Source organism: Geotrypetes seraphini, chromosome 1 (genome assembly GCF_902459505.1).
Source record: "Geotrypetes seraphini chromosome 1, aGeoSer1.1, whole genome shotgun sequence".
In the NCBI taxonomy this organism is placed as follows: domain Eukaryota; kingdom Metazoa; phylum Chordata; class Amphibia; order Gymnophiona; family Dermophiidae; genus Geotrypetes; species Geotrypetes seraphini.
This window is the reverse complement of record NC_047084.1, coordinates 450,937,892-450,963,920: the sequence shown is the minus strand read 5'-3', so window position 1 is coordinate 450,963,920 and position 26,029 is coordinate 450,937,892. Positions and strand designations below refer to the sequence as shown.

The window sequence follows — 26,029 nt, the reverse complement described above, 5'->3', positions numbered from 1 at the left end:
TAAGGCAGATGACATTTTTGGGGATACAATTGAAGAGGCTGCAGATAAGATTAAAAAACACACAGATACTATGATGACCTTAAGCCACAAACCTCTCAATCTTCTTCATCAACTAGAAGATATTTTGTCTCATCTAGATGCTGGTATTACTATAACACCAAATGGCATTGCTATCAGCCATCTTTATCATCTTCCAGGCCGGCTGCTCAACGACCTTGTGCAAGACAACAAAGGACACAAAAATAATAACATCAATCTTAGTCCAAACAGCAGTCATCCTTACTAGAGAGGATTGCCAACATTCCCCTGCCTCTTCCTCCCAATTTCCCCATCGAAGGTAGATTAATCTACTTTCATCAATCCATCTTCATTTTTCTGGAGCCACTAATGTGCCTACATCAGACATGTCGTCCGCAGCAACCTCATACAAATCCTGGACTTTGTAGGGCCACTAACTCCAAACAATTGGGTGAAGACACATCCAAGCACTAGTTTCATCATATGATGTCGACAGGTGAGCTAACTCTTCTCCTACTGATGATTCAATGAAGGTGTATGCACCGTTCTTCAGGCCTGCATTACTCCTAGTTTTAAACATACTCGACTCCAAAGACTCATCCAGTACTATGAGACAAGCTTCAGCTTGTTGTTTGCCAGTTCCTTGGCCAATTTTTGGAACTCCTAGTAATCTCTCTTCTCCATTACCAGTGACAAGTACTGCAATTTTGTTGATAATTTCTTTATGTCCAGTAATGTTCAGGAGGAGTTTTCCATCCCAATGCAGCAGTAATGGAGTTTCTGTTGTTATGTCAAGGAATTAATCCTTCAGAGTGGCTGCCTCCTCATGGTTCTTGCACCGAGAATGTCGGAGTAAGCTTCTTGACAATGTCATTTCATTTACATCATGGCCAAGTGTTTTGGCAACAGCACCAGTGACAAATGTGGCACCCCTGTCTGGCAAATTAACACGATCTAATGCTCTGGCAACTTCAGGATGTGCAAGGATGTTCACCTTTGGCTGTTTTGACGGAAACAAAGGGTTCTGCTGACTTCAAAATCAGCATTTGAATTTGAACAACTGTCAGAGTCAACTTCAACGATATTCTTGGAATCAGATCCACTAGTCAGACGGAGAGAAGTAGTAGTGGGCTATGTAGTACTACTGACAATGATATTTTCTTCCTCTACTGTGGCGCAAACTTACTAAATTGTTCTTCTCGCGCTCTCTTTCTATCCTCCATCTTTGCAAGTACAGGGTCAATGCTGGTCATGTTGCATGATGAAGCATCTTGCCTCTGCATGATTAGAAATTGTCTGTCTTCTTTGATTTTCACTGGCAGCAACATCAAAAAGATGGATGAGACATTCTTTGAAGGCTTTTTGTTTCACAAGATCATGTTCATTGCATCTGTGCCAGTTCTTTTTTAGCTTCTCATACTCATCAGACAACTTCATCAATATGCAAATCCCCGAGTCTATTTGCTGATGTGGTATTTTTGCAAGCTGCCAAATTTCCAAGACCTTGAACATGGCCAGATGAGCTGCCTCTTTCAAAGCAGTCTTTTTGTCAGTGTGTGAGTAAATTATCAATCGAAGAACATCCTCATTGGTTGGAATATGTGAACTGGACAGTTCATTAGTGCCTTCCTTAGCAGCCATACTTCACTGCTGCTTCTAGTCTTTCACATTCTTACTTCTTAGATTTTATCCCAAAATGTGACATCAACTCAGTTTTCAAATGCCTATTTATCACTAAACTAACTTTCTGCTTTGCAGCAGTACTAAGTAACATAAGAACATAAGAATAGCCTTACTGAGTCAGACCAATGGTCCTTCAAGCCTGTTCTCACGGTGGCCAATCCAGATCACTAGTACCTGGCCAAAACCCAAGGAGTAGCAATATTCCATGCTACCGATACAGGGCAAGCAGTGGCTTCCCCCATATCTTTCTCAATAACAGATTATGAACTTTTCCTCCAGGAACTTGTCCAAACCTTTCTTAAAACCAGCTACACTATCCGCTCTTACCATATCTTCAGGCAAAACATTCCAGAGCTTAACTATTCTCTGAGTGAAAAAAAATTTCCTCCTATTGGTTTTAAAAGTATTTCCCTGTAACTTCATCGAGTGTCCCGTAGTCTTTGTCATTTTTGACGGAGTGAAAAATCGATCCACTTGTACCCGTTCTACTCCACTCAGGATTTTGTAGACTTCAATCATATCTCCCCTCAGCCTTCTCTTTTCCAAGCTGAAGAGCCCTAACCGTTTTAGTCTTTCCTCATACGAGAGGAGTTCCATCCTTTTTAATCAACCTTTTCTAGCGCCACTATATCTTTCTTGAGATAAGGAGACCAGAATTGAATGCTATTTAGTATCCAACCAATATTAAGAAACAGTTTCTAACCACTTTACCACATTATGAATAGCCAGCCTCATGATGATGATATTGTAGGACCATGAGCGACCTCTAAATTTGTCCCAAACTACTTCAGATTTAACCATATCTTATCTACATGATGTAAAACCCTTAGTGGTGATGTGATGCAATTACAATACAATTTAATTACAATTAAATGTTTGAGATGTTATAATCATAATCAGATGTTTCAATAGGTTTCCCCTTCAATTCACACCACCACAGAGGTTAAACATTTAAATATTTGATTTATTTGTTGCAACAACAAAACCCCCATTAACAATTGAGAGTGAAAGAAAACTAAATAGATATGTTAAACAATTGTTGTTGAAACAAGAAAGGAGAAAAGCAAAAACTTGTCTACAGAAACAATGCACTAGCACACAAAGAGGCAAGCAAAATGTATTAAATCAGCCACATGCAATGTATATAGTCCATAAACCAGTCCAAGAAAGAGAAGAACTCTCTTCTGTAAAGTCCCAACTAGGATCCCAGTTTCGGCATATGCCTTCCTCAGGGGACTAGAAAGGTACTGAAAACATATAGAAGCCATGTTAGCACATATACAGGACATCCAGAAGACATAAAACCATGTCTATCAACATATGAAATACAATAAAAAAATACAATAAAAATAATTATAAAATGTATAACGTTTCGAAGATAGTATAAAATATGGACTATCTTAAACATACACATAGATGTCAAAGGCTACAAAATAAGCATAAAAAGAAAATGCATTACAGGATAAAACATAAGTGCATAAAGAAAATATATACAGTCAAACCTCGATTTGCGAGTGTTTTGCAAGATGAGCAAAACATTCTCGCAAATCTTGTCTAGCAAACCGAGCGTTGACTCGATATGTGAGCCCCCACCCCAGAGAACCGGCATTGCCCCCTGATAACTGGCATCACCCTCCTACCCGCCAGCCCAAACCCATACCGTGATCGGGCACTGGCACACAGCACCAACCCACAGGACGTTCCAGTGCCCAAAGAGCCTGCTGCTTGCCGCTGGGCCTTGAGCATTTCCCAGCCCTCTTTATCATGAAAAGATTAACTTATCTCCATTCCTTCCATGCTGGGCAAATCTATTTCTTCTACCCTCATATTACCAGCAAGGTCATCATCAGCCATCTCACTATCTTGCCCAAACAAAGACTCACCCTTCTCATTACCCTCTGCCTGGGCTGGTTGCCACGAGGTAGACTGTGGCTTTCTGGTTCTCTGTGCTTGCAGTCGGTGGCTTGCCACCTGCTGAATGGCTCTGGCTTGCTGGATCTGGAGCAGGTGTGTACTATGAGGCTGGCCCTGGAACTCTTTCTGGATCTCGCTCCCCTGCATTGGGAAAACTACTCCCTTTTCTTTCACTGCAGGGAGCTGATTAGTCCTACCTGCCGGTGTATTAGGGTAGCCTGCTCTCAGAGAACTTGGGTGTGGCCAATATTCCATTCCTCCTCTTTCCTTTCCCTGGCCCTATGCCTGCTGGGAGATGTAGTCTTTCCATCTGTTTTCCCATAACTGGCTTAGGTAAAGCTAAACCAGATCTGCCTGCTTTAGGCAGGGCTTTAGGAGGTTTCAGTGCTGGAAGGCTTGGCTTGTAAGCATTCCTAGGGGCTGCTTTGGGACTCTTCTTAGCAGGCTTAGGAATACTTTCAAGGGTTTTAACCTTATTTCCTTCTTCCAGCAAGGCTTCCTCACTAGGAACAGGGTCCACCCTGTGACAATATTCAATCATGACAACATAATAATATAGAAATAAAAGCCATATAAAAATGAATGCAATAACTCTATAATGTTAAATATAAAAGAACCTTGTGCAAATTGAACATGAGTGAGGAACGACCAGAAGTAGAAAACAGAAAACTTTTTCATGCTGTGGAAAGTAACATCGTATATAACAGCTCAGTAAAAAGAACTAACCAACACTGAGAAAAAAGATTGTACACTTGATCTAATGTGGGTGACTTTGTGCATGAATGATACATATTTTCTGGTGCGTAAAGATTTCTTTGGTAACAGAAATGCTCATAAAGCAGACCATGTAATCGTGTTTTCAATGCCTTAAAGAGAGATATATGTCACAAATAAAAATAAAACAATATGTGTTGAATGCTGCTATAAAAGCTTAAGCAGTGATACAAAGATTTAAAAAGGCGCGAATGCAGCTGCGGTGAGAAAGTAATGAAGAATAAAGCATACCTGATGAAGCACAAGCGAAAGTAAAAGTGACCTGCGTTTTAAAATACAAGAACAATAAGAATTTAGTTGTCTACCCTCAAAGAAATGCCAGAGAGTTTAAAACAAAATTAAGTATACACCAGTGAAAAGTTAAGACTAGAAAGACTTACCATCTTACCGTAACGGTGATGATGTCATTATCAAATGTTGTTTAAACAATGTAAATTTAATTTAAATTTAAATATAAATGAATAGCAAAGCTAATTTATCATTCACATGTGATAAAATTTTCATTGATTACACCATTATAGTTAGTGATAATATTCAAACGTCAAACAAACATGTCATGCTTTTCAACTTAATACCAGCTTTGTTCCAGGATATCCAGAACCACAGGTAAGTACTTGACTAGGTGACTCTTTTATAATCAGAGAGGTTTTCTCAATCCCAAAATTCAATAAAATGTATATACAGTATATGTGCACACAAAACTAAAGTATTTAAAAAAACAGTTTTTACCAGTATCGCCGCTTTCTTGCTTTGGGTACTGCTGTTGTCCTGTCACCTGTCTGGAACCAGCAGCTCCTCTGAAGATCCGGATGGTTGCTACTATCCTATCTGTAAACAAATGAAACGGAGCAAAACCCTAACCTCCAGTGTCTTCTTAGGCTAAGGCCATGTATTTCTAACTAACCCCCTCTTCTATTAAACTGCGCTAGCAGTTTGTAGCGCAGAGGGCCATGCTGAATGGCCCGCGCTGCTCCTGACGCTCATAGGAACTCTATGAGCATCGGGAGCCGCGCGGGCCATTCAGCGCGGATTACCGCGCTAAAATCTGATAGCACAGTTTAATAAAAGAGGGGGTAAATGTGCAAAATAATAGATAATTATTTTATCCCTAAGCTGACCCTCCCATGAAAACAACCCCTTCCCTATTTCTGATATAACATCAGCTCACAGAGTTTCAACACACCCATTCACACAATTTCTGAGCAACCTTAGCTTTATCTGTATATCCAATGAAATTCCTCAGTAGGTACCTTACAGTCTCACAGCTTCCTCACATAGAGCCTGTTAGTATAAGAATACTGACTTGATATAGCTGTGCACCACAGAGTTTCTTAGAATTCTAACACAAGAGATCATTCTTGACCTTCAGTTCTCAAAAGAACATTTAGCTTTAAAAAAAATAGTTCCTGATCTGCAAGTCACAAAAACTTAGCTGTATCTTCCTTCACTACCTTCTCATCAACAGCTCAGAAGCAGGTTTAATTTGCAGCATTTCTCAAGAAATCAAATATTTACTGGAAATATTATTTCAAAAAATATTCACTCCTTCCACACACAAATTTTCACTCAGCAGACTCACCATTTCCTCACTAATTCCTTGTACTGCCTTAAACTCTCTGCTCTCTAGCTCACAATAACAGGCCTGAGGCTTTTATTGAGACAGCTGCTTCCTGTGCAGACTCTCTGTCTTCCAAGTTCTGTGCATGGGCCCAATCTCTGAGCAGCTCTCAGCATTTTCCTCCTATCTCTCCCCTGTAAATGCTTTACATTTATTATTATTTTTTCTTCCTGTTACAATGATGTAGAACATATTCAGACTTGTGGAGGCATATTTTGATAAGGTTGAATTTTTACCACAGTCTTATGGCTCACCCTAATGTACAAAATCTGACAATTAAGTTCACGAACTCATCCTATAAAAAGTGCTACATACCTCGTTGCTGAATATTACATTACAATACATTAATGACTTCTATTCCGCCCGTACCTTGCAGTTCTAGGTGGATTACAAAAGAAACAGCTGGACATTTCCAGGAGAATTACAATAAGGTTGGAGAATTAAAATTTAGGGTTTAGGATACAGAAAAGATGACTGGCCTATTCCAGTAGATATACAATTTGTAGAGCTGTACAAATAAGAGATATTGCAATTTCAGTAAGTATACAATTTGGGAAGCAGTAGACATGCTTGAGGCTTTGGTGAAGCTATGCACCAACGCCAGTGCCTAGTCCACCCTTCAAAGCAATTTTGGACCTCTTTTTCTGGAATGCCCATCAGAGCTGTCGTCGTATTACCCTTGATGTCCTGAATGTCATCAAAATGTCTTCCTTTCAATATTTCCTTTATCTTTGGGTAAAGAAAAAAGTCATTGGGGGCCAGATCATGTGAGTAGGGAGGGTGCTCCAATACAGTTATTTATTTTTCTGGCTAAAATCTTCCTCACAGACAGTGCCGTGTGAGCTGGTGCATTGTCATGATGCAAGAGCCATGAATTGTTGGCAAAAAGTTCAGGTCATTTTCATCTAACTTTTTTACGCAGCCTTTTCAGCACTTCCAAATAGTAAATTTGGTTAACTGTTTGTCCAGTTGGTACAAATTCATAATAAACAATCCCTCTGATATCAAAAAACGATTAGCAACATTGTTTTGACTCTTGATTTGGACTGGTGGAACTTTTTTGGTCTTGGAGAATTGGCTGACTTCCATTCTGCACTTTGATGCTTTGTTTCAGGGTCGTATTGGTAAACCCATATTTCATCACTAGTGATAACATGGCCTAAACCAGTGGTTCCCAACCCTGTCCTGGAGGACCACCAGGCCAATCGGGTTTTCAGGCTAGCCCTAATGAATATGCATGAGAGAGATTTGCATATAATGGAAGTGACAGGCTTGCAAATCTGCTCCATGCATATTCATTAGGGCTAGCCTGAAAACCCGATTGGCCTGGTGGTCCTCCAGGACAGGGCTGGGAACCACTGGCCTAAACTATTGTCTTGCCTTTCCAAAAGTCTTGGAAAACTTCGACTCTCATTTCTTTTTGTTCATCGGTGAGCTCCTTTGGCATCATTTTTGCACACACCTTTCTCATGCCAAGATTTTCGGTTAAGATTTTCCTGTTTCTGTATCAATGTTTACTTGGTTTGCTATGCTTCTCACAATCAGCTGACAATTTTGACACACAATTCGATTCATTTTTGGAAAGTTTTCATCAGTTCTGCTTGTTACTGGCCGCCCTGACCTCCCTTCATCAATGAATCTTTCTCTCCCCTCAGAAAAACGTTTAATCCATTTGTACACTGCCATTTTCTTCATGGCATTATCCCCATAAACTTGGACTAACATGTCCATATTTCATTTCCACTCTTGCCAAGTTTAACAAGAAATTTAATGTTTGTTCGTTGCTCTAATTCAAGCTCCGACATTCTCACAACAGCACACAAAAACACGCAACAATAATAATGAACATGACTCAGCAAGACACCGCCACATGTTGACATGAACATAGCTGTGAAATACTGATATACCAGGGCTTTGAAACCTTACTGAGTTGTTTGTACAATGCTGCCAACGTAAGTGCATGGAGGCAAGTTTGCGAACTTAATTGTCAGACCTCATATGTATATTTGCGTGTATGTGAGGGGTAGCATATCAAAGATAAGGCAGTCTAGAAAAAGAAACACATTATCAAAAGAAAGACCATTAACATGAATAAACTCCCATTAACATCATTAATTCTACAAATCTTCTTCAAATCCAAAAAGGCCCTCAGCTGCTCTGGTTGAAAATACACATATTTGACTCTAAGATATCATATCAAACATTTGCAGGCGGAATAGAAATCCCTAATATAATGTAATATAATAGGGCTAATAGAAAAAAAGTTTCCAAAGCTACTGGCTCATGCTTTAGTGCCCAAAAACTTTCCTCTGTTGTTGCATCTGTTTTGTCACATCTGGGAAAACCCAGACTCTTTTGCCACAGAAAAGGACTTGAGGGTTACAAAAATACATGTGTGAGAAGACTCAGCATACTGCTCAGAGTCAGAAACAAGCAGTGGAAGTCTATTTGGCTGGCAGGGCTCAGCATCCCCACCAGCAAAGGTAAAAGGGAGTTTAGGAGGGGGCCCAAGACCAAATTGGGGGGGGGGAGGGCAGACCCCCCCAGTGGCTACTTTAACAACCGGCTCTCAAAATTCTTAAAAATGTAAGAAATGGCTCTCATGAGATGGTCCAAGTCAGCTGTAGCACACCACTGCAATAGAGTTGATGGGAAGGGGGAATTAAAAGGTTAATTATTTGTATCACTAGGCTCATAAATTAGGCTATCAAATCTAGGGAAAAAAATGATAGGCCTTAATTTTAAAGCTTGTAAATTAAAAGCTCCCATTAAGTAAATACATATGTGGTTTATGTTGATACAGGACAGCTGTTGGGCAGACGGTTTGCTTAGAAATCTGTCATCAAATGCTAAGTCATTATTTGGGAGTATACCCAGCACTACTCACATCTGTATGCCTAGTGCCCACCCAAAATGTCAAGCTTGGCTATGGCCTTGCTGTGAATCTGACCAGCATTACAATGGCACAATAAAGGAGTCGTGAGGATGAGATGTCAACAATTCAGCCATGAGTGTAAAGTTCAAAGTTCACTTTATTGATAGTAGCACTTGCAGGACTTGAAGACTGACAATGTTTCAGCATCTATGCCTTTGCCAAGAGCTTATTGAGCTATGACAAGTTAAAAACAATGAAAATAATATGAAGCATATAATATAAACCAAGCATTACAGAGGCCAGATTCTCAGGGGACCTGCAGGTGCTGACCTGGATATATGCCAGTGTTGGACTTTGCCTAGTACTGGATAGGTCATGTCCTAGGCTTCAGATCTGCAGAATAGCGTCTGGTGAGCTCCTGACTTTATGCTCTTTAGTTAGGCTCTTCTGATAGATATATTTTTTAAATTTCAATGATTTTTATTGATGACTACAACTGTACAACAATAAAGAAAAGAAAATAATACAATACAAGTCATTCAATTGTATGTGTCCTTTACCTTTCCCCTCCCCCCTTCAATGATCTTCCTCTGGAGTGAGCTGCAAGTAGCATTTAACATATACAAATGTAAAACTGTAGACAGTGTAAGAAAGAGGAAGAGAAACCGATTCCAAGGTTAGCTTCCAGAAGAAGTAATCAGGAGTAACCACAGAAGCATAATTGTAATTGAAGTTCTTGTTACAAGTCACAAAGAACTCCTGTATTGCAGTATCAGTAATACACAATCAATTCTACAGTCCACCCTATCAGGCCCTCCTAACCTCCCCCTCCCATCGCCCAACAAACAGCCCCTCCCATTTACCTACCCCCAAACACTATTCCCTCCCCTAATACCCAACCACCTCTCAACCCCCCCTCCAAACTGCAGCTTCTCACATTGTGGATGAAGGTGAGATATCCAAATCAAAAATGACCTCTATTATATCAGTTTCAAGGTCTTACTGCGCAATCTATGTGGAAGAGAATTTAGACAGGGATCCCAAATGCTCAGAAAAAGCTTTTTTTCTTTTGTAGGTGCTCCTAGCACAGGGGTAGGGAACTCCGGTCCTCGAGAGCCGTATTCCAGTCGGGTTTTCAGGATTTCCCCAATTGAAAGCAGTGCATGCAAATAGATCTCATGCATATTCATTGGGGAAATCCTGAAAACCCAACTGGAATACGGCTCTCGAGGACCAGAGTTCCCTACCCCTGCCCTAGCATCTCTGGCCTCCCAGCCCATCAATTCATGAAGACTAACTCTCCATCCCCAAGATTTCTGCTGGGAAAATCGAGGCGTGCGAGTGCCACTCCGCCACTGAAAGAACTACACTGGCTCCCAATTGAAAGCAGGGTGAAATTCAAGATCCTACTGCTGACGCACAAAATCATTAATTTCTCTGAACCACAATATCTAGCAGCCAGACTGCATCGGCACACAACAACACGTGCACTACGCTCGAGCCAAAAATCACCTGCTGGAAATTCCCTCCTTCAGAGACATCAAATACAAAAGCGTTGGGAAAAGAATGTTCTCGGTGATGGCTCCAAGCTGGTGGAATGCCCTGCCGAAGGAGCTAAAACTAGAAAAAGATACCAGAAAGTTCAAGAAAGGGATAAAGACCATCCTCTTCATATGCTACTTTAGCCAATAAAACAACATAGAGGAGACAGTTGGCTAGCCCCCCTCCCCCCAATCAGGAACTCAATAGAAAGAACATAATAGGATATAAATAGACCAAGGACTGAAGCCCAGAAAACTAGACTGAGGAAGATAATACTTCAAAGATAAAATAAAACACAACACAAATACATGGTATATAGATTATATTTAGTTGAATAGGCCAAACTCCTTAGGAGGTGTGCAAATATTATGTACTTAGCTGCAAAAGTAAACCTAATATTAGATGTGAAGATAGGTAGGATGATTGATTTGGTATGAACATATACATACTCGTAAGTAGGACAATCGATGTGCCAGTAACATAAATAGGATGACTGATTATGCCATAATTATGCTGGTATTAATAATTGTATTGTAACACCGCTCTGAATTGACATCCCTGTCATTAGTAGCGGTTTAGAAGCTAAAAATAAACAATAAGAGGGAGCATTAGCCAAGGTACACTCATTCAGGATGGTTTTCTGTCCCACTATACACAGTTTCCTGACCCAAAGTCTGGGTCCTCTCCCTTGAATGCCACTGGAACCCAGCAAGCCCTACAAAAGAGCCTCTGGAGAGACGTCCAATCGCCGCTCCAATACTTGCATGATATATGCTCTCACCCTCTTCCAAAAGGCCGGAACATCCGGACAGAGGCAGAAAACATGAAAAAAATCAACCGCCTACAAATTGTACTTCATACATTGTTGTGCTTGCAGATAACCCATTTTATACATCTGGGTTGGTGTAATATATTCCCTATGAATCATTCGAAAAGCGCACTCCATTAACAAAGCACTACGGACCTCATTAGGAATGCGCTTAATACTGGCCCTAGCATCCCAGGTAGACACCAAACCTCCCAAATCTTGCTCCCATCTGTGTCACAAGGGGGAAAAATCTATAAGGAGGGGGCAGAAGTTGATAAAGTTGCCCGAAAACCTGAAATAGATATCCTGCCCAAGGAGATAAGATCAAAGAATTGATGCAGCCTATCCCCCAAAGGAAAGGCCAGGGCATTCTTGTCTAGAGAAAAAAATGTTTAATTTGACAGAATTTAAATTAGCCACCAAGTGATAAATGTGAATAGAAAACTTTGCACAAGTTCCTCAGTTTGCCACACTGAAATAACGTATGGTAGCTGTCCTCATAGGAACCATATAACGTGTATAGTTTTCATTATTTTGTCATTTTTTTCTTCTTATCTTTTTACTTTTTTGTCTTATTCAATAATTTATAAATTATAAAGTGCTTGTGCCTAGTATTTTAGCGTTTATAGCAAAGATAGTGATAATAATAATCACTTAGCTTTTATCTGACTCTGGGTCTGGCTCAATCCCCACCGACGCGTTTCACGATTTCATCAGGGTCGGGGAAGGAGAACACAGAGCAGTATCTTATCCTAGCAAAATGCTAGATCCATAATTAATGAACCGGATCTAGCATTTTGCTAGGATAAGATACTGCTCTGTGTTCTCCTTCCCCGACCCTGATGAAATCGTGAAACGCGTCGGTGGGGATTGAGCCAGACCCAGAGTCAGATAAAAGCTAAGTGATTATTATTATCACTATCTTTGCTATAAACGCTAAAATACTAGGCACAAGCACTTTATAATTTATAAATTATTGAATAAGACAAAAAAGTAAAAAGATAAGAAGAAAAAAATGAAAAAAATGACAAAATAATGAAAACTATACACGTTATATGGTTCCTATGAGGACAGCTACCATACGTTATTTCAGTGTGGCAAACTGAGGAACTTGTGCAAAGTTTTCTATTCACATTTATCACTTGGTGGCTAATTTAAATTCTATTTATTAGTATTTGAATTTTGGTGCATAATTTTTTAATTTGACAGAAAGCATAACAGTCTCCCCATCTAGGTGTTTTTTTGTGAAAAATCCATGAAGGTAAGCAAGGTCAAGCAGATCCTCTAAGAGGACAAGACGAATGTCCTCCCAGTGTTGAAACGCCTTGTTCTCCTGTCCTGACAAAAAAGCTAGATTTCCTCTGATGGATCATCCAACTATGTTTGATTGCTAGAGGTAAAAGCGTGGTTGGGGCATGTAAAATGGAATTAAATTGGTATGGTGCTACATAGGCCTGTTCCAACGACAGAGGACTATGTTGCTGGCTACCCCTAAGCAAATCATTAATATGTCAAAGGGGATAGGTGAAATTATAAAGTTGGATATCCGGCAAACTTAAACTCCCCGAATCCCAGGAGCCAAACAATGAGAAAAAATAGTTTTGACTTCCAGTTCGCCCAACAGAATTTATGGAGCATCATACTGAGAAGCAGGAGATCCTTGGCCATCAACTTCAGAGGGAGAACTTGTAGCTTGAACAGCTATTTGAGGAAGATTATCATTTTATATAGATTTATCCACCCACCCTAATAAAAACAAGGGAAGGGGCACCCAATTTGTTAATTGTTGTTTCGTGTCAGCCAACATGAGCTGTACATTCTTCTGATATTTTAAAAATATAATCCTATTATCCCATAACTTTGCCGTTATACTGTAATAGACTTGTGTCTGTCCAACATCTCAACACACATCACAGTATCTTGCAAAATAATCCTTTAACTTCGCTGTATAACAAATGTAAGTGCCTTATTAAGCTGTATTAATAAAATAAGTATCTTTGAAATCTCTTTCCCTTCCTCTGGCTCTGCTTCTTTCTCTCCCTTCTGATGCTTACTCTTCCCCCTACCCACCTGAGAATTTGTCTCACTTTCTTAGATCCCTTCTCTACCCATTCTCCAGCTCCCTATTCAGAACTGTAAATAGGCATTTTAACATACGAGGGTCATTTCATAAATAATGCACACTATTTTTTTTTTTTTTATATACATTTTTTTTTTCCAAGTATTTCTTTACAATCCTTCAATATAGTCTCTCTGCTTTGCAATGACTGAGTCCCAATGTCCAGGAAGCTTCATTATTCCATCCAAGACACTGTTTTTGTTCAGTTGCCGAATGGCTAGGGTACCAGAGTAAAAAAGCTCTTCCAGAGATGCAAAATGATGTCAAAGTCTGGTGGACTCATGTCTGGACTGCAGGGGGCATGAGGTAACACCTCCCAGCCGTATTTGCATAGTTTTTCAATGACGACAGTCCTTATGTGTGGGCGAGTGTTGTCGTGAAGAATGAGTGGCCCAACCAAGAGCAACTGAGGTCGGGTTTTGTGCATTTTTCTGCACATTATTTTGCAAAATAATCACAATAATACACTGCTGTGACACTTCCACATGGAACTTTGTCTGTAATGATGATGCCTTCATGATCATAAGCAAAAATCATCATCTGTTTGACTTTTGATTGAGCTCATCAAAATATTTTTGGCCATGGGGAAGATGGAGCTCTCCACTCATCATTGAAAAACTACACAAATATGGCTGAGAGGTGTTACCTCATGCTACCTACAGTCCAGACATGAGTCCACCAGACTTCAACCTTTTTCTAAAGTTGAAACAACCTATGCGTGGACATTGTTTTGCATCTCTGGAAGATCTTTTTTCCTCTGGTACTCGAGCCATTTGGCAACTGAACAAAAACAGTGTGTTGGATGGAATAATGAAGCTTCCCAGACATTGGGACTCGGTCATTACAAAGTAGGGAGACTATATTGAAGGATTGTAAAGAAATACTTGAAAAAAAAATTAAAAAAAACATGTGTATTAAAAAAAAAATAAAAAATAGTGTGCATTATTTATGAAATGACCCTCGTATGTTAAAATGCCTATTTACAGTTCTGAATAGGGAGCTGGAGAATGGGTAGAGAAGGGATCTAAGAAAGTGAGACAAATTCTCAGGTGGGTGGGGGGAAGAGTAAGCATCAGAAGGGAGAGAAAGAAGAAGAGCCAGAAGAAGGGAAAGAGGTTTCAAAGGTACTTACTTATTTTATTAATACAGCTTATTAAGGCACTTACATTTGTTATACAGCAAAGTTAAAGGATTATTTTGCAAGATACTGTGATGTGTGTTGAGATGTTGGACAGACACAAGTCTATTACAGTATAATGGCAATAGTGTGCATTATTTATGAAATGACCCTCATATTTATACTTCCCATCTCATCCCAATCACCAGAACTTTCTCCCTCCACTCAGATCCACACACCTTACTCTCATCACCCCCTCTATCCCCACGATTTAAATCAGTGGTTTTCAACTTGGCAGATTATATTGGTGATACACCAATAAAAAAACCCACATATCATTTATTGTAGTTAAAAAAAAGGATGTAAGGAAAATATGAACTACACTTATCAAAATTTACTTTGATTTCAGCAACACTCGAATGTGTCAACAATTTTTGAAGAAAAAAACCATGGCCAACTGATTCAAGAATATCACTATTCATACCTATACCTATATATATCTTGCCAGAGTCTCCTTGTCCATGTGGCATTTCTTTTTGCTCCATGTTTGTCAGCACTGCATTGTTACATTGAAGGGTGGTATATTCCTTCAATGTGACAGTAATGTAAACAGTGAAGGCTAGCATAGGGGCCAAGAGAATAAAGTGCTCGTATTTCCTCATGTACATACAGGCAGTATGACTGCAATAGGCAGCTGGTGCACGAATGACCCTTGATCTCATCATTTCCCTCTAGGCCTCTACAATTTGCTGACTCTGAAACCGGAAGGGAATGGATTTCATGACAGAAATGTTTGCCCTTTAACCTTCAAACCCCTGCAGAGCCTCATGTACCTGAGGCTGGACTGCCACAGCTTTCGAGCCATTCCATCATCGCTGCAGGTGAGTGTTCCTGGAAATGAGTGAGAAGGGGGTACAGCAAGCATCATAGATAAACCTTCCTTTGCAGATTGACCCTGATGAGGGCTTTATATGTGCTACCTCAAGCATGTCAAACTCAAAGACTGACACGGGCCAAATAAACAAAGTTTAAGTTTATGTGGGCCGCAAAAAGCAAAAATGTCATTTTTCATAGAAACTTAGGTTTATTTCGAAAAGTACAGTATAAAAAACAATAAGAGCAACGATAACATTAATGTTTTCTTCCTGACACTTGGCATCTCTTCTCTGCTACTATTTTTCCTATTTCGCGGGGAAATCTTTTCCGCGGTGATTACTTTTAAAATTGACCCAAGGTGAATGTTGGTAAGTCTGGATCTGATAGGAGACTTATTTCCTTTTATAAAGTATAAATATTTCCTGTTAGGCATACCAAGCAAGTCAATGCAAGACTAATGGCATGGCAAGTATTATTATTGTCTGATTCCCTGCTAGTATTAGTGGGGGGGGGGAATGGTGCGTTATGACTAAAGGTGCAAACTTGTCTCAGGTACCAAAGGCTTCCACATTGCAACTGGTTATACTCGTATGTTGTATCGTTTTCAACTGGCTTAGATAGGCACCTGCTCAGCGCCGATGGATTGTGGGAGAAATTTCACGACTCTAGTTATGACTTATTGGATTACATTGGCTGGGCTGCAAAGATGTTTGTTGTGGGCCGCAAGTTTGACATAATTGTGCTACATTGTGCAGTCAACAAGTAGACCATATTGCATGTGTGGAGTTCTTAAGCAATTTGCTTAAGAAAAATACAAAGCCACATCACCTGCATGCAGTGAGAAAGCAATGTCAGGCTAGACTTACCCCCTCTTTTAATCTAATCTAATCTTCTATTTGTGTGTTGCTCATAACTATACAGGCTCAAGGCGACTGTAAAGAGAGGCAAGAGAGGAGAGAAATAGGAGGGAGAGAGGAGAGGTGGATAGGTAGGAGGGAGAGGAAGGGAAGAGAAAAAGAGGGGAGAGTGGAGGAAGGGAGGAAGGGGAAAGGGAGCGAGGAGAGGGGAGGATAAAGGAGATTAAGTATTGAACAGATGGGTTTTAAGTTTTCTTCGGAAGATGATGTGGCAAGGTTCAGTTCTGGTCCTTTCTGTAAGGCCATTCCAAGTTTTTACTCCTAGAAAAGTAAGCATGGAGTGGAAAACTCATTTATAGTGAAGATCTTTAGTGGATGGGAGATTTAGTAGCATCCGGTTGAGGGTTCTGCAAGAAGTAGACCATGCTACTGAGAAGAGTTGGATGAGTGGGGCCGCAGAGTTTCCATAAAGTATGCGGTGAATGATTCAAGATATTTTGAATGTTATTCATGATGGGATGGGTAGCCAGTGCTTATATTTGATGAAGGTTGTGACTGAGTCGTATTTTCTCAGGATGAAGATAAGTCTTACAGCAGTGTTTTGGATGAGTTGCAGTTTGTGAATTAGAGCAGTGTTGATTCCCATGTAGATGGAGTTGCGGTAGTCCAGTTGTGGTAGGATCATCAGTTGTACGATTAAGGCAAAGTGGTATTGGTGAAAGTACGGTCTGATTAGTCTTAATTGTCTCAGGGTGTAGAGGGATTTCTTTTGGAGACTAGATATTTGGGGTTCAATGGTTAGAGTGGAGTCCAATATGTAACCTAGGATTTTGGAGGACTCATCTATGGAGAGGGTTTCGCCTGATCGAAGGGTGATGCTTGTAGGTGCCGTTTGCTGGGCCGTGTGGAAGTATAGAACTTTGGTTTTAGTAGTGTTTAGTTTCAGTTTGTTGATTGTTGCCCATTTTTGGATTTTTTTCTATATTGTGTGAGATTTTGTTGGGTAAGTCCGACTGATTTTTGGTTGTGGGAATAAGGAGAAAAATGTCATCTGCGTATGACATTATACTTTCGTCTTTGAATTTTACTACGGTGCGCTATGCTTTTTAGCACGCGATAAATATTAGTTTGCGCTAAACACATGCTAAACGCTAACATGTGCATGTTATCCTATCGACGCGTTAGCGGTTAGCGCACGCATTGATAGCGTGCGCTAAACACGTACTAAAATGCTTAGCGCACCTTAGTAAAAGAGGGCCTTAGCCTCTCTAAGATAAGCTGAATGAGTTAGGAATCCCAGCAATGTGCGGCCAAGAGATCTATATTTTCATTTATATCTAACAGGCTGAATTTATATTGAAATTATTTCAACCCATTTTAAGGATAATTTCAAAGTCATTTAAATATACAAAATAGTGCTTTATGTATGGAAATGGTCTATTATTACATTGTTTTTCAATATACTATCAGAACAAGGGGAGATAAATAACAAATCCAACCCCCCCCAATATATCAATACGAGGTGAGTGGAATTTGCATTGCAACAGTTGACAAAGCTGAAAGATTACCAAAATAACTCAGATAGGGGTTAATTCTCTATAGATCACCTAAAATCAGATGCTGGGATGATGCACTCCAAGCATGGATTCTGCATTTGCAATTGTGTTCAACAACCATCTTAGACTATTAGCGTAAATCTGCAGTTACTCACCGCTAGCGCAGTGGCTGGTGTAAATGCTTGCGCTTGACTGCTGTCAGTTAGGTGTGCAGCTGCTAGCATTCTACAAGGGGCCGCTGGAAAGTTCTCAGCCCAACCAAGAAGAGAATGGTGTGGAGCCTTGAAACTTACTTTTGTTGACACTTTTTGTCTCATCTCATGTCAAGAAAAGTGTGGGCTAACTTGTAAGTTTCAGTGCTCCACGTGGTTCTCTTCGTGGTTGGACAGTAACAAGATGCATCTAGAGGTCAATATTTTCCAATTATTAACTCATCCACCACCCCTCCCCACTCCCCATTTCCCCCAGAATCCAACAAAGCTTTAACCCCATTATTGAATGGTCCGTGGGAGCGGACTGCTGGGCGCGATGGACCTCTGGTCTGACCCAGCAGCGGCAATTCTTATGTTCTTAACCTAGCAGTTCCATCTCAATGTCGTCCAATCGCTAATATCCCCATATTAACTAAGATGACTGAGGTTATTATTTCTATTAGAAACATAGAAACATAGAAATAGACGGCAGATAAGGGCCCACGGCCCATCTAGTCTGCCCACCTTAATGTCCCTCCCCTACCTTTGCCCTGTGAATAGATCCCATGTGCCGATCCCATTTGGCCTTAAAATCAGGCACGCTGCTGGCCTCAATCACCTGTAGTGGAAGACTATTCCAGCGATCAACCACTCTTTCGGTGAAAAAGAATTTCCTGGTGTCACCTCGTAGTTTCCCGCCCCTGATTTTCAACGGATGCCCTCTTGTTGTCGTGGGACCCTTGAAAAAGAAGATATCTTCCTCCGCCTCGATGCGGCCCGTAAGATACTTGAACGTCTCGATCATGTCCCCCCTCTCTCTGCGCTCCTCGAGCGAGTATAGCTGTAATTTGTCAAGCCGTTTTTCGTATGGTAGATCCTTGAGTCCCGAGACCATCCGGGTGGCCATTCTTTGCACTGACTCCAGTCTCAGCACATCCTATTATTACAACTTTCTAGTTATTTGGATAAATTCTCTATTCTTTTCCCATTCCAACATGATTTTCGATCTAATTTCAGCACAGAAATATATTATTGACACTGATCTCTAAGATATGCTATCTTGCTGCAATTTGATCTTTTAGCAACTTTTGATGTAGTACATCATGATATACTGATCTATTTACTTTCTGAGATAGGCCTGGATCAGAAAGTTCTGAGATGGTTTACAGGTTTTCTAACACTATGCACTTATGAGGTATATACTGCTGGTGAAACATCTGCCCTATGGAAGTCTGCTTGTGGAGTTCCACAGGGCTCCCCGTTGTCTCCTTTAATTTTTAACATTTATATGACTACGGTACTTTAAAAAAACCTTAATTTAGCCACTTCTGAAACAATTTTTACATATGCGGGCGATATTTTTATTCTATTAGAAGTAGATCCAAAACTGAGCAACTTTGATCTAAATATAAATTCTTGTATTTCCATACTTCAAATGTGGGCTATCTCTGTTCAAATGAAACTTAATGCAGCCAAGCCAAAATTATTATGGTTTGGCCCAAAAATTGAACAGTTACCTCTCTCTGTAACTTTGGAGAATCTTTGAAATTTGAATTTTCATGTAGAGTTCTGGGAATAATATTGGACTCTTCTTTATCATTTCAATGTCAGGTTAATCACCTTTCACAAAAATGCTTTTTTCAGCTTACAAATGTTAAGGACATTTTGTGGTACTGGTGCAAGCTATTATCCTAGCACAATTAGATTACTGTAATTCAATCTATATAGGCCTGAGTAAGGGGAATCTAAAATGGTTACAACTAATCCAAAATACAGTAGCAAAGCTAATATTTGGTAAGAGAAAATTGATCTCCTCTTATGAGAAATCTTCACTGGCTCCCTGTCTATCTTAGAGTGCAGTTTAAATGTGCTTCTATGGTTTTTAAAATCATACATGGGCTATTTACGTCTTTGATTCCTTTATCTTTGAATAATCATAGATCTTCTGAGTCAAGAAACTCTCAGAAATTTAAACTGTCCTTTCCATCTTTAAAAGGAATAAATTCTATTGGTAATATTACTCGATCTTTCTCATATACTGATTTGGAATGGGATTCCCTCTTGTGTTAGAACTCTTCTCTCCTTCCAGATTTTCCGTAAATCTATGAAAACACTGTTATTTCAACAGTTCTTAGAAAATTGTTCTAAAAAAATAATTAGTTATCTTCTCTCTAGGATGTCGGATGAGGGTCTTCATTATTAAGTAATTTTCTCTCTAATTTGCTTTCCCTTCAATTTAGTTTTAATCTTTCATTTTTAACATTGTAAACCGGCCAGGTGTCCGTCGATGGTCGGTATATTAAAACTTAATAAACTTGAAACTTGATTGTTGATTTTTATGTGAACCGAGTCGAGCTCCTTTTGGGGAAAGGACAAAGTATATAAATCCAAGCTTTAGATTAGATTAGATTAGATTATAGCCCTTCAGGCCCCATATAACATTGCACCTATACTAATTATGTTCACTCCATCTTACAACCCTCCTACCCAACTCCCTCCAACAGGTAGAACTTAAGGAACAAGAAACTGAATAGACCTAAGAACCCAAGACTAATTAGTGGTACAATATTATTTCTCCCAACTGAGAATGTTTCAGCGGCCCCTTGTAGGACCTGCGTAAGTGCTAGGCACACCCCAGCCCTGCCCATGCCCTTCCCAGGGCCATGCCCTTCCCAGGGCCATGCCCCCTTGCAGAAGTGCTCTTTGGATTTTGGCAATCAAAAAAAAATCAAAAAAAAAAATCACTGAATAGGTCCACATTAGAAAAGGGGCAACCTGATGAAATACTAAAGATACTATTAATGTAGCTCGACCAGACCATTCAAAAGTGCTTTGATGATTCCAAAAGTGCTGATTTATCTTGTTTATTCCAATTGTATATTGGATGTATTAATATTGGAATATTTCCTGTTAAGCACAATTCTGTACTTAATTAAAAATTAAATAAAGAATTAAAAAAAAATAAGGGGCAACCAAGAAACGAAACAACACTGTGGAGACGATGATCTGACCTGATACTGTGTACCATTTGGATTTTTAAGTGGATGCACCGTTTTCATTTTTCCTAAATTACATTACATTGATGTCTTCTATCCCGCCAATACCTTTCAGTTCTAGGCGGTTTACAACAAGAAATTAGCCCTTGGCGTTCCCAGGGAGATTACAAGGTTGATAGCTATAGTATGCGTCGGGATCTGGGAAGGGTCGATACGGTTTGGTTAGATCATGTGACAAATTTCTTGAATAGTATGGTTTTCAGTTCTTTCCTGAATGTTTTGTAGTTGGGCGTCATGGTCAGCAGATTTGAGAGGTGGTGGTTTATTTTCGCTACTGTGGTGGCTTGTAGACCGTCATATATTTTTTTGCTTTGCATACCTCAATACTTTCATTACTTTTCAGTTCTCTCTCTTGCTTGCCGACTAGTTTGGAATTAGCTTTGGTTATTTAGATTTGATTTATTTAAGCAACTTGAAGTACATTCAAATGTATTAAAACAGTTCACTTCCTGTTGCTGTTTACAGCCTGCATGTTTCATTGAGGGCTCCTTTTACTAAGCTGCGCTAGCGTTTTTAGCGCGCGCTAACCCCGCGCTATGTGCCAAAAACTAACGCCAGTACAGCTTAGTAAAAGGAGCCCTAAGTCAGAGATACTGTAGTTTCTCAGTGATAAGTGGGGGAGTTTCTTTTCTTTTTCCTGAACTGTCTAGCCTCTATCTCATTTCCCTTAGGTCTCATGTTTACCTTTGCTCTTTCTCCCTTTCATTCATATTCCTTTTTTACCTTCTACTCTGCTTAATTTCACTCTCTCCTCATTTTGTTTCTCTTTTCTTTCATTTTGTTTTCCTATTCTGGATTATTTTGCACTTTCTATTCTCCTCTTGTCGTTCAGTTCAGGTCCCCTTGTTTTCTTTTCTTCCATCTTCTTCCTTTTGTCTATTGCTACTTCTCTCATCTGTTCCTCTCCTTTTCTTTCTGGATGGGCCAATTGGCCTTTACCTGCCATCACATGTCTATGTTTTCTTCCATTTCTCTCTCTTTCTGGCTTCGATTTCTTCTCTTTCTGTCTCTGCTTTTGTTTATATTCTGCAAACTCTCTCTTCTCTTCCTTTTTCGCCTTTTCTTTTATGTTTTTATTCTTTTCTACCTCCTTTTTTCCGCTGTCTTTTCTCTTTCTGTCCTTCAGGGCTTTTTTCCTCTCCATGTTTGTCATTTGTGCCCTTCTATATTTTTCTGCATGCCTAAATATAAAAAATGCACAGAGACTTGCAGGCTGCTGGATTCAGAGCCACAAGAACTCATTCCTCCTTCCAGAAATACAGCCCAAGAGCTTGTCTGTTTTCTTTGGAAAGATGCGGCTTCATTGAGGATTTTTTTTATTATATGTTTTTTAATTCCAGAAGCTTTTATTTTTAACTTTGTTGTTCTCTCTCTCTCTCTCTGGGACCCTATCTAAGTGCTGATCTCTGAGTGGATGGGGGTATGCCTTGGAGCCAGCCCAACAATGCTGTGAGCCACGTGCCAGTTAGGAAATCGTAATTCCAAGTTCTACACCCCTTCTGCTGATGGGTTCAAGTGATGTTGTGGTTCCCCACAGTGAATAATTATACCAGCAGGCAGCTCAACTGGTGACTATACAGGGGGTGCGGACCTGACTGGGACACTGCATCTCCTATAGAGAGGACATAGTTGCTGGTCCTAGCGATGCCTTTAGACTTCAGTGGAGCATTCACATTAAAAGGCCCAGTTTATTAAAGGCAATTAGGAAGGGAGAATTCCACTTACAAGTTTTTTTTGTTTTCCAGTAAGCTTTTTAATTTAAATGACTCAAATATTTACACTTTCAAATTCGTATCAACAATTTTGACGAGCTTTAAAGATGCATCTTTTTATAGAATCTTTTGGAAGTTAGATACTGGTTGTTTATTCATTTGTATTGCTAATCTCTGTGAACCGCATAGAACTTAACGGTATTTGTGGTATATAAGTGAGTTGTTATGTTATGTTATGTTATGTTATGAAACAATTTGTCATTGAACAACAAATAGAAATACATTACAGTAACAAGATACATCTATAGGTCAATATTTTCCAATTATTAACTCATCCACTACCCCTCCCCACTCCCCACTCCCCATTTCCCCCAGAGCCCAACAAAGCTCAGAATCGGAAGGGCTTGGAGTCTTATAGCCCTTCAAGCCCCATAACATTGCATTTATACTAATTATGTTTATTCCTATATGCTACAACCCTCCTACCCACCCACCCAATCCCCTCCAACAGGTAGAACTTAATAAACAAGAAATTGAATGGACCTAAAAACCCAAGACTAATTAGTGGCACATTGTATTGGAGTCTGCAATATTTTTTCTCCTAATTGATTCAAAATAAAACTATGTGCCTTTGGAGGTAACCTCTGAATATATAGGGACCATAGAGCCACAAAGCAAGATTGTTGCTTAAAAGTTAAATATAGTTCTCTTAACTCCATTAAAAGAGGTCATGCACCCTATTTCTCCAATGCCAATAAGATGGCTAGTCTACTTGTGTCCAGTATTGTAAACTACAACCAGTATCAATGGTATATCAAGCGTGTTTCAAGGGTGGGGTGTTGGGTGTGGTCCACCCTGGGTGCAAGCAGTAAGAGGGTGCATAGAGCATCTGCAGGGCCACAGTCCACATGCATGTGGCCATCAGCTTCACCAGCCCCCGCCCCCTTTGACATCAACTTCCTGTTCCAGGGCAAAGAACCAACAGAGCTCACAGCTGTGCACATGCAGACGATGACCCCATGACTGCTTCATGCCCTCTTCCCAATGCCTGGGGGAGGGGGTGATGCGCCTGGAGGATGGGGGTGCTCCACCCCGTGTGGCAACCAAAACAGGCATGCCACTGTTCTCAACCATACAAACTTTCATTGCCCAACACCTGGCTCTTTACCCCTTAACTCCCATCATGGAGTTAAGAATGTCCGCAGGCTGAATTCAAATAGTTTGATTAAGGATCTTAAGGTTCTTTTCCAAAAATTTTGAATTTGGTGACAGTTCCAGAGGGCATAAAAATAGGTATTATTCTTCCATTTACATTTCCCACCCAATGGATTGTACACTTCCCCCATTTTGAGATTGAGACATATAGGTCTTATATTAAAGCTTTTTAATTTTCTTGCCCCTCCGTGTGCTCTCAGCAGTTACTATTGGAGCTATTTCTTTCCCTTGCTTACAATCCTTGCCTTCCCCGGACTGATTTAGGTGCTTTTATTTTGCCATGAAAGTGTATATGGTGGTGCCAATGACAAGAAAAACCTAAGAGGAGCTCAGCTATCTTCTCAGGGCTCTCAATGACTCTGTTTGCTTCCACATTCCCTTTCAGAGCCCCTGCCCGGACCAAAGGAGCCCCTCTCCTTCCCATCAGAGCCATATCTCGGGCCAATGGATCCCCTGCCCGGCCCAACGGAGCCCCTCTCCTCCCCCTTGGAGCCCCTCCACAGAACCATATGTAAATAACTCAGTGTAGTAGTTTTTGAAAAGCTGGATAACTATTTTCAGATATAGGTAGGTTGGCTTCATTTTTGTTTCTTCTTACGTATTAAAATAGGCATATGGTAAAGAATGGGGTTAGCCATACTTCATCTGCTTTGTTTTGGAAATACAGTGATGCCTTGGAATCCGAACTTAATCCGTTCCAAAACCCCGTTCGAGTTCCAAGACAATTTTTCCCTTGAAAATAATAGAAACTAGATTAATCCGTTCCTGGGCCCCACAAACTCAAATTTTAACAGAAAATACACTGGATTTTAAGTTAAAATATTAACAAATATTCCAAAGCAGCATTCAGATTCTGGGGCACAAACACACACATACAATGTGCAGGACATTCGAATCCCAAAGCAGAGTTCGGATTCCAAGACAAAATTTACTACAAAAAAAAGTTTGGATTCCAAGTCATTCGGATTCCGAGGTACCACTGTACTGGCTGGTTGGGAACTGCACAGTGTTCTTATACAGTTCTGAGTCAGTTGTTCTCGGTCTGCATCTGCTGGTAGGTGTGCATAACCCAAGCATCTTGACTGGTCTAGAGTGTGTAAAGGAAAGAATTAGCAGGTAAGGTCTAATTTCTCTTTGTAAATGTGATTCTCTTGGTGATATAGCTGCTTTTAAGTTGCACTATATCTAGATGACTGGAAAAACATTTTGCAGATTCAGACAGGATAGGTATTGTGCTTTCTGTGTTTGTGTATACAAGTAGGGCAGAATTTACTTTTAAAGTCAAAGAGATTTACAGTTGCACTGTGCTCAGCTCGATGATGCTTTTCACATCCATGCAATTCTGAAAGCTACCAACAAAGCTTTCCTTGTAAGTGTATTCTAGTCTTCTGCCAGAGCTATGATGGGTCTCAAATGTCCATCTGTCTGGCATGGACTCTCTACCATAGTCATATTCCAACACACTTCTAACTTCTGACACCTTTTGGAAAATTTCAGCAAAGGTTTTCTTATTTATCGATGGCAAATATTTAGGTTTTTCTTGGCGTGACAGCTTGCTGCCCCAAAGTGAAAAGGTTTTTTTGTTTTTATCACGTGCCAAATAAGGGGCGTAAAAGATTTTTCTGAGGGAGCAGAAGCTGAGTTCAAGGGGCCATAACCCCCAAACTTAGTTGCTTTTCCCTTCAGGACCAGCTGTGTCATAGCAACCATTTAATGCTGATGGTTGTAGTGGGGGGAGAGGATATCAGTTAAGTAACCATCTTCTTTTTCTTACTAGCTGCTTTTCCTCCTTCCATCATACGTAATGTGACTATACATCTCGTTTTGTAAGGGATATCCCGTTTTTAGATCGCTTGTCCCGTTGTCCCCATGCACGCCGAAATATCCCATTTTCAGAAAGAGCGTCCCAAAGCTGTGCAAACTAAAGGCAACGCTTCTCCCTGTTTCGCCGACGCAGCAATAGATCAGGCACTGCCTGGCTGGCCAGGAACTTCCTCTCCAACATCAGAATTGATATCGGGGAGGTAAGGCTTGTGCAGTTGCTGCTGCATTCAACTAGCCTGTTACTGCGGCGATGGCGGTTTGGGGTGGGCGGGCA

At 40.2% G+C, this 26,029-nt stretch overlaps 1 protein-coding gene across 1 annotated transcript in view; it reads left to right on the top strand.

Moving 5' to 3' along the window:
- Nucleotides 1-26,029, top strand: part of LOC117368146 (extracellular matrix protein 2) — a 99,139-nt gene that overhangs the window by 17,514 nt on the left and 55,596 nt on the right. The window contains exon 4 of the mRNA XM_033961513.1: nucleotides 15,204-15,349. Coding sequence (XP_033817404.1) covers nucleotides 15,204-15,349 — 146 coding nt within the window. The remainder of the gene's footprint in view (nucleotides 1-15,203; nucleotides 15,350-26,029) is intronic.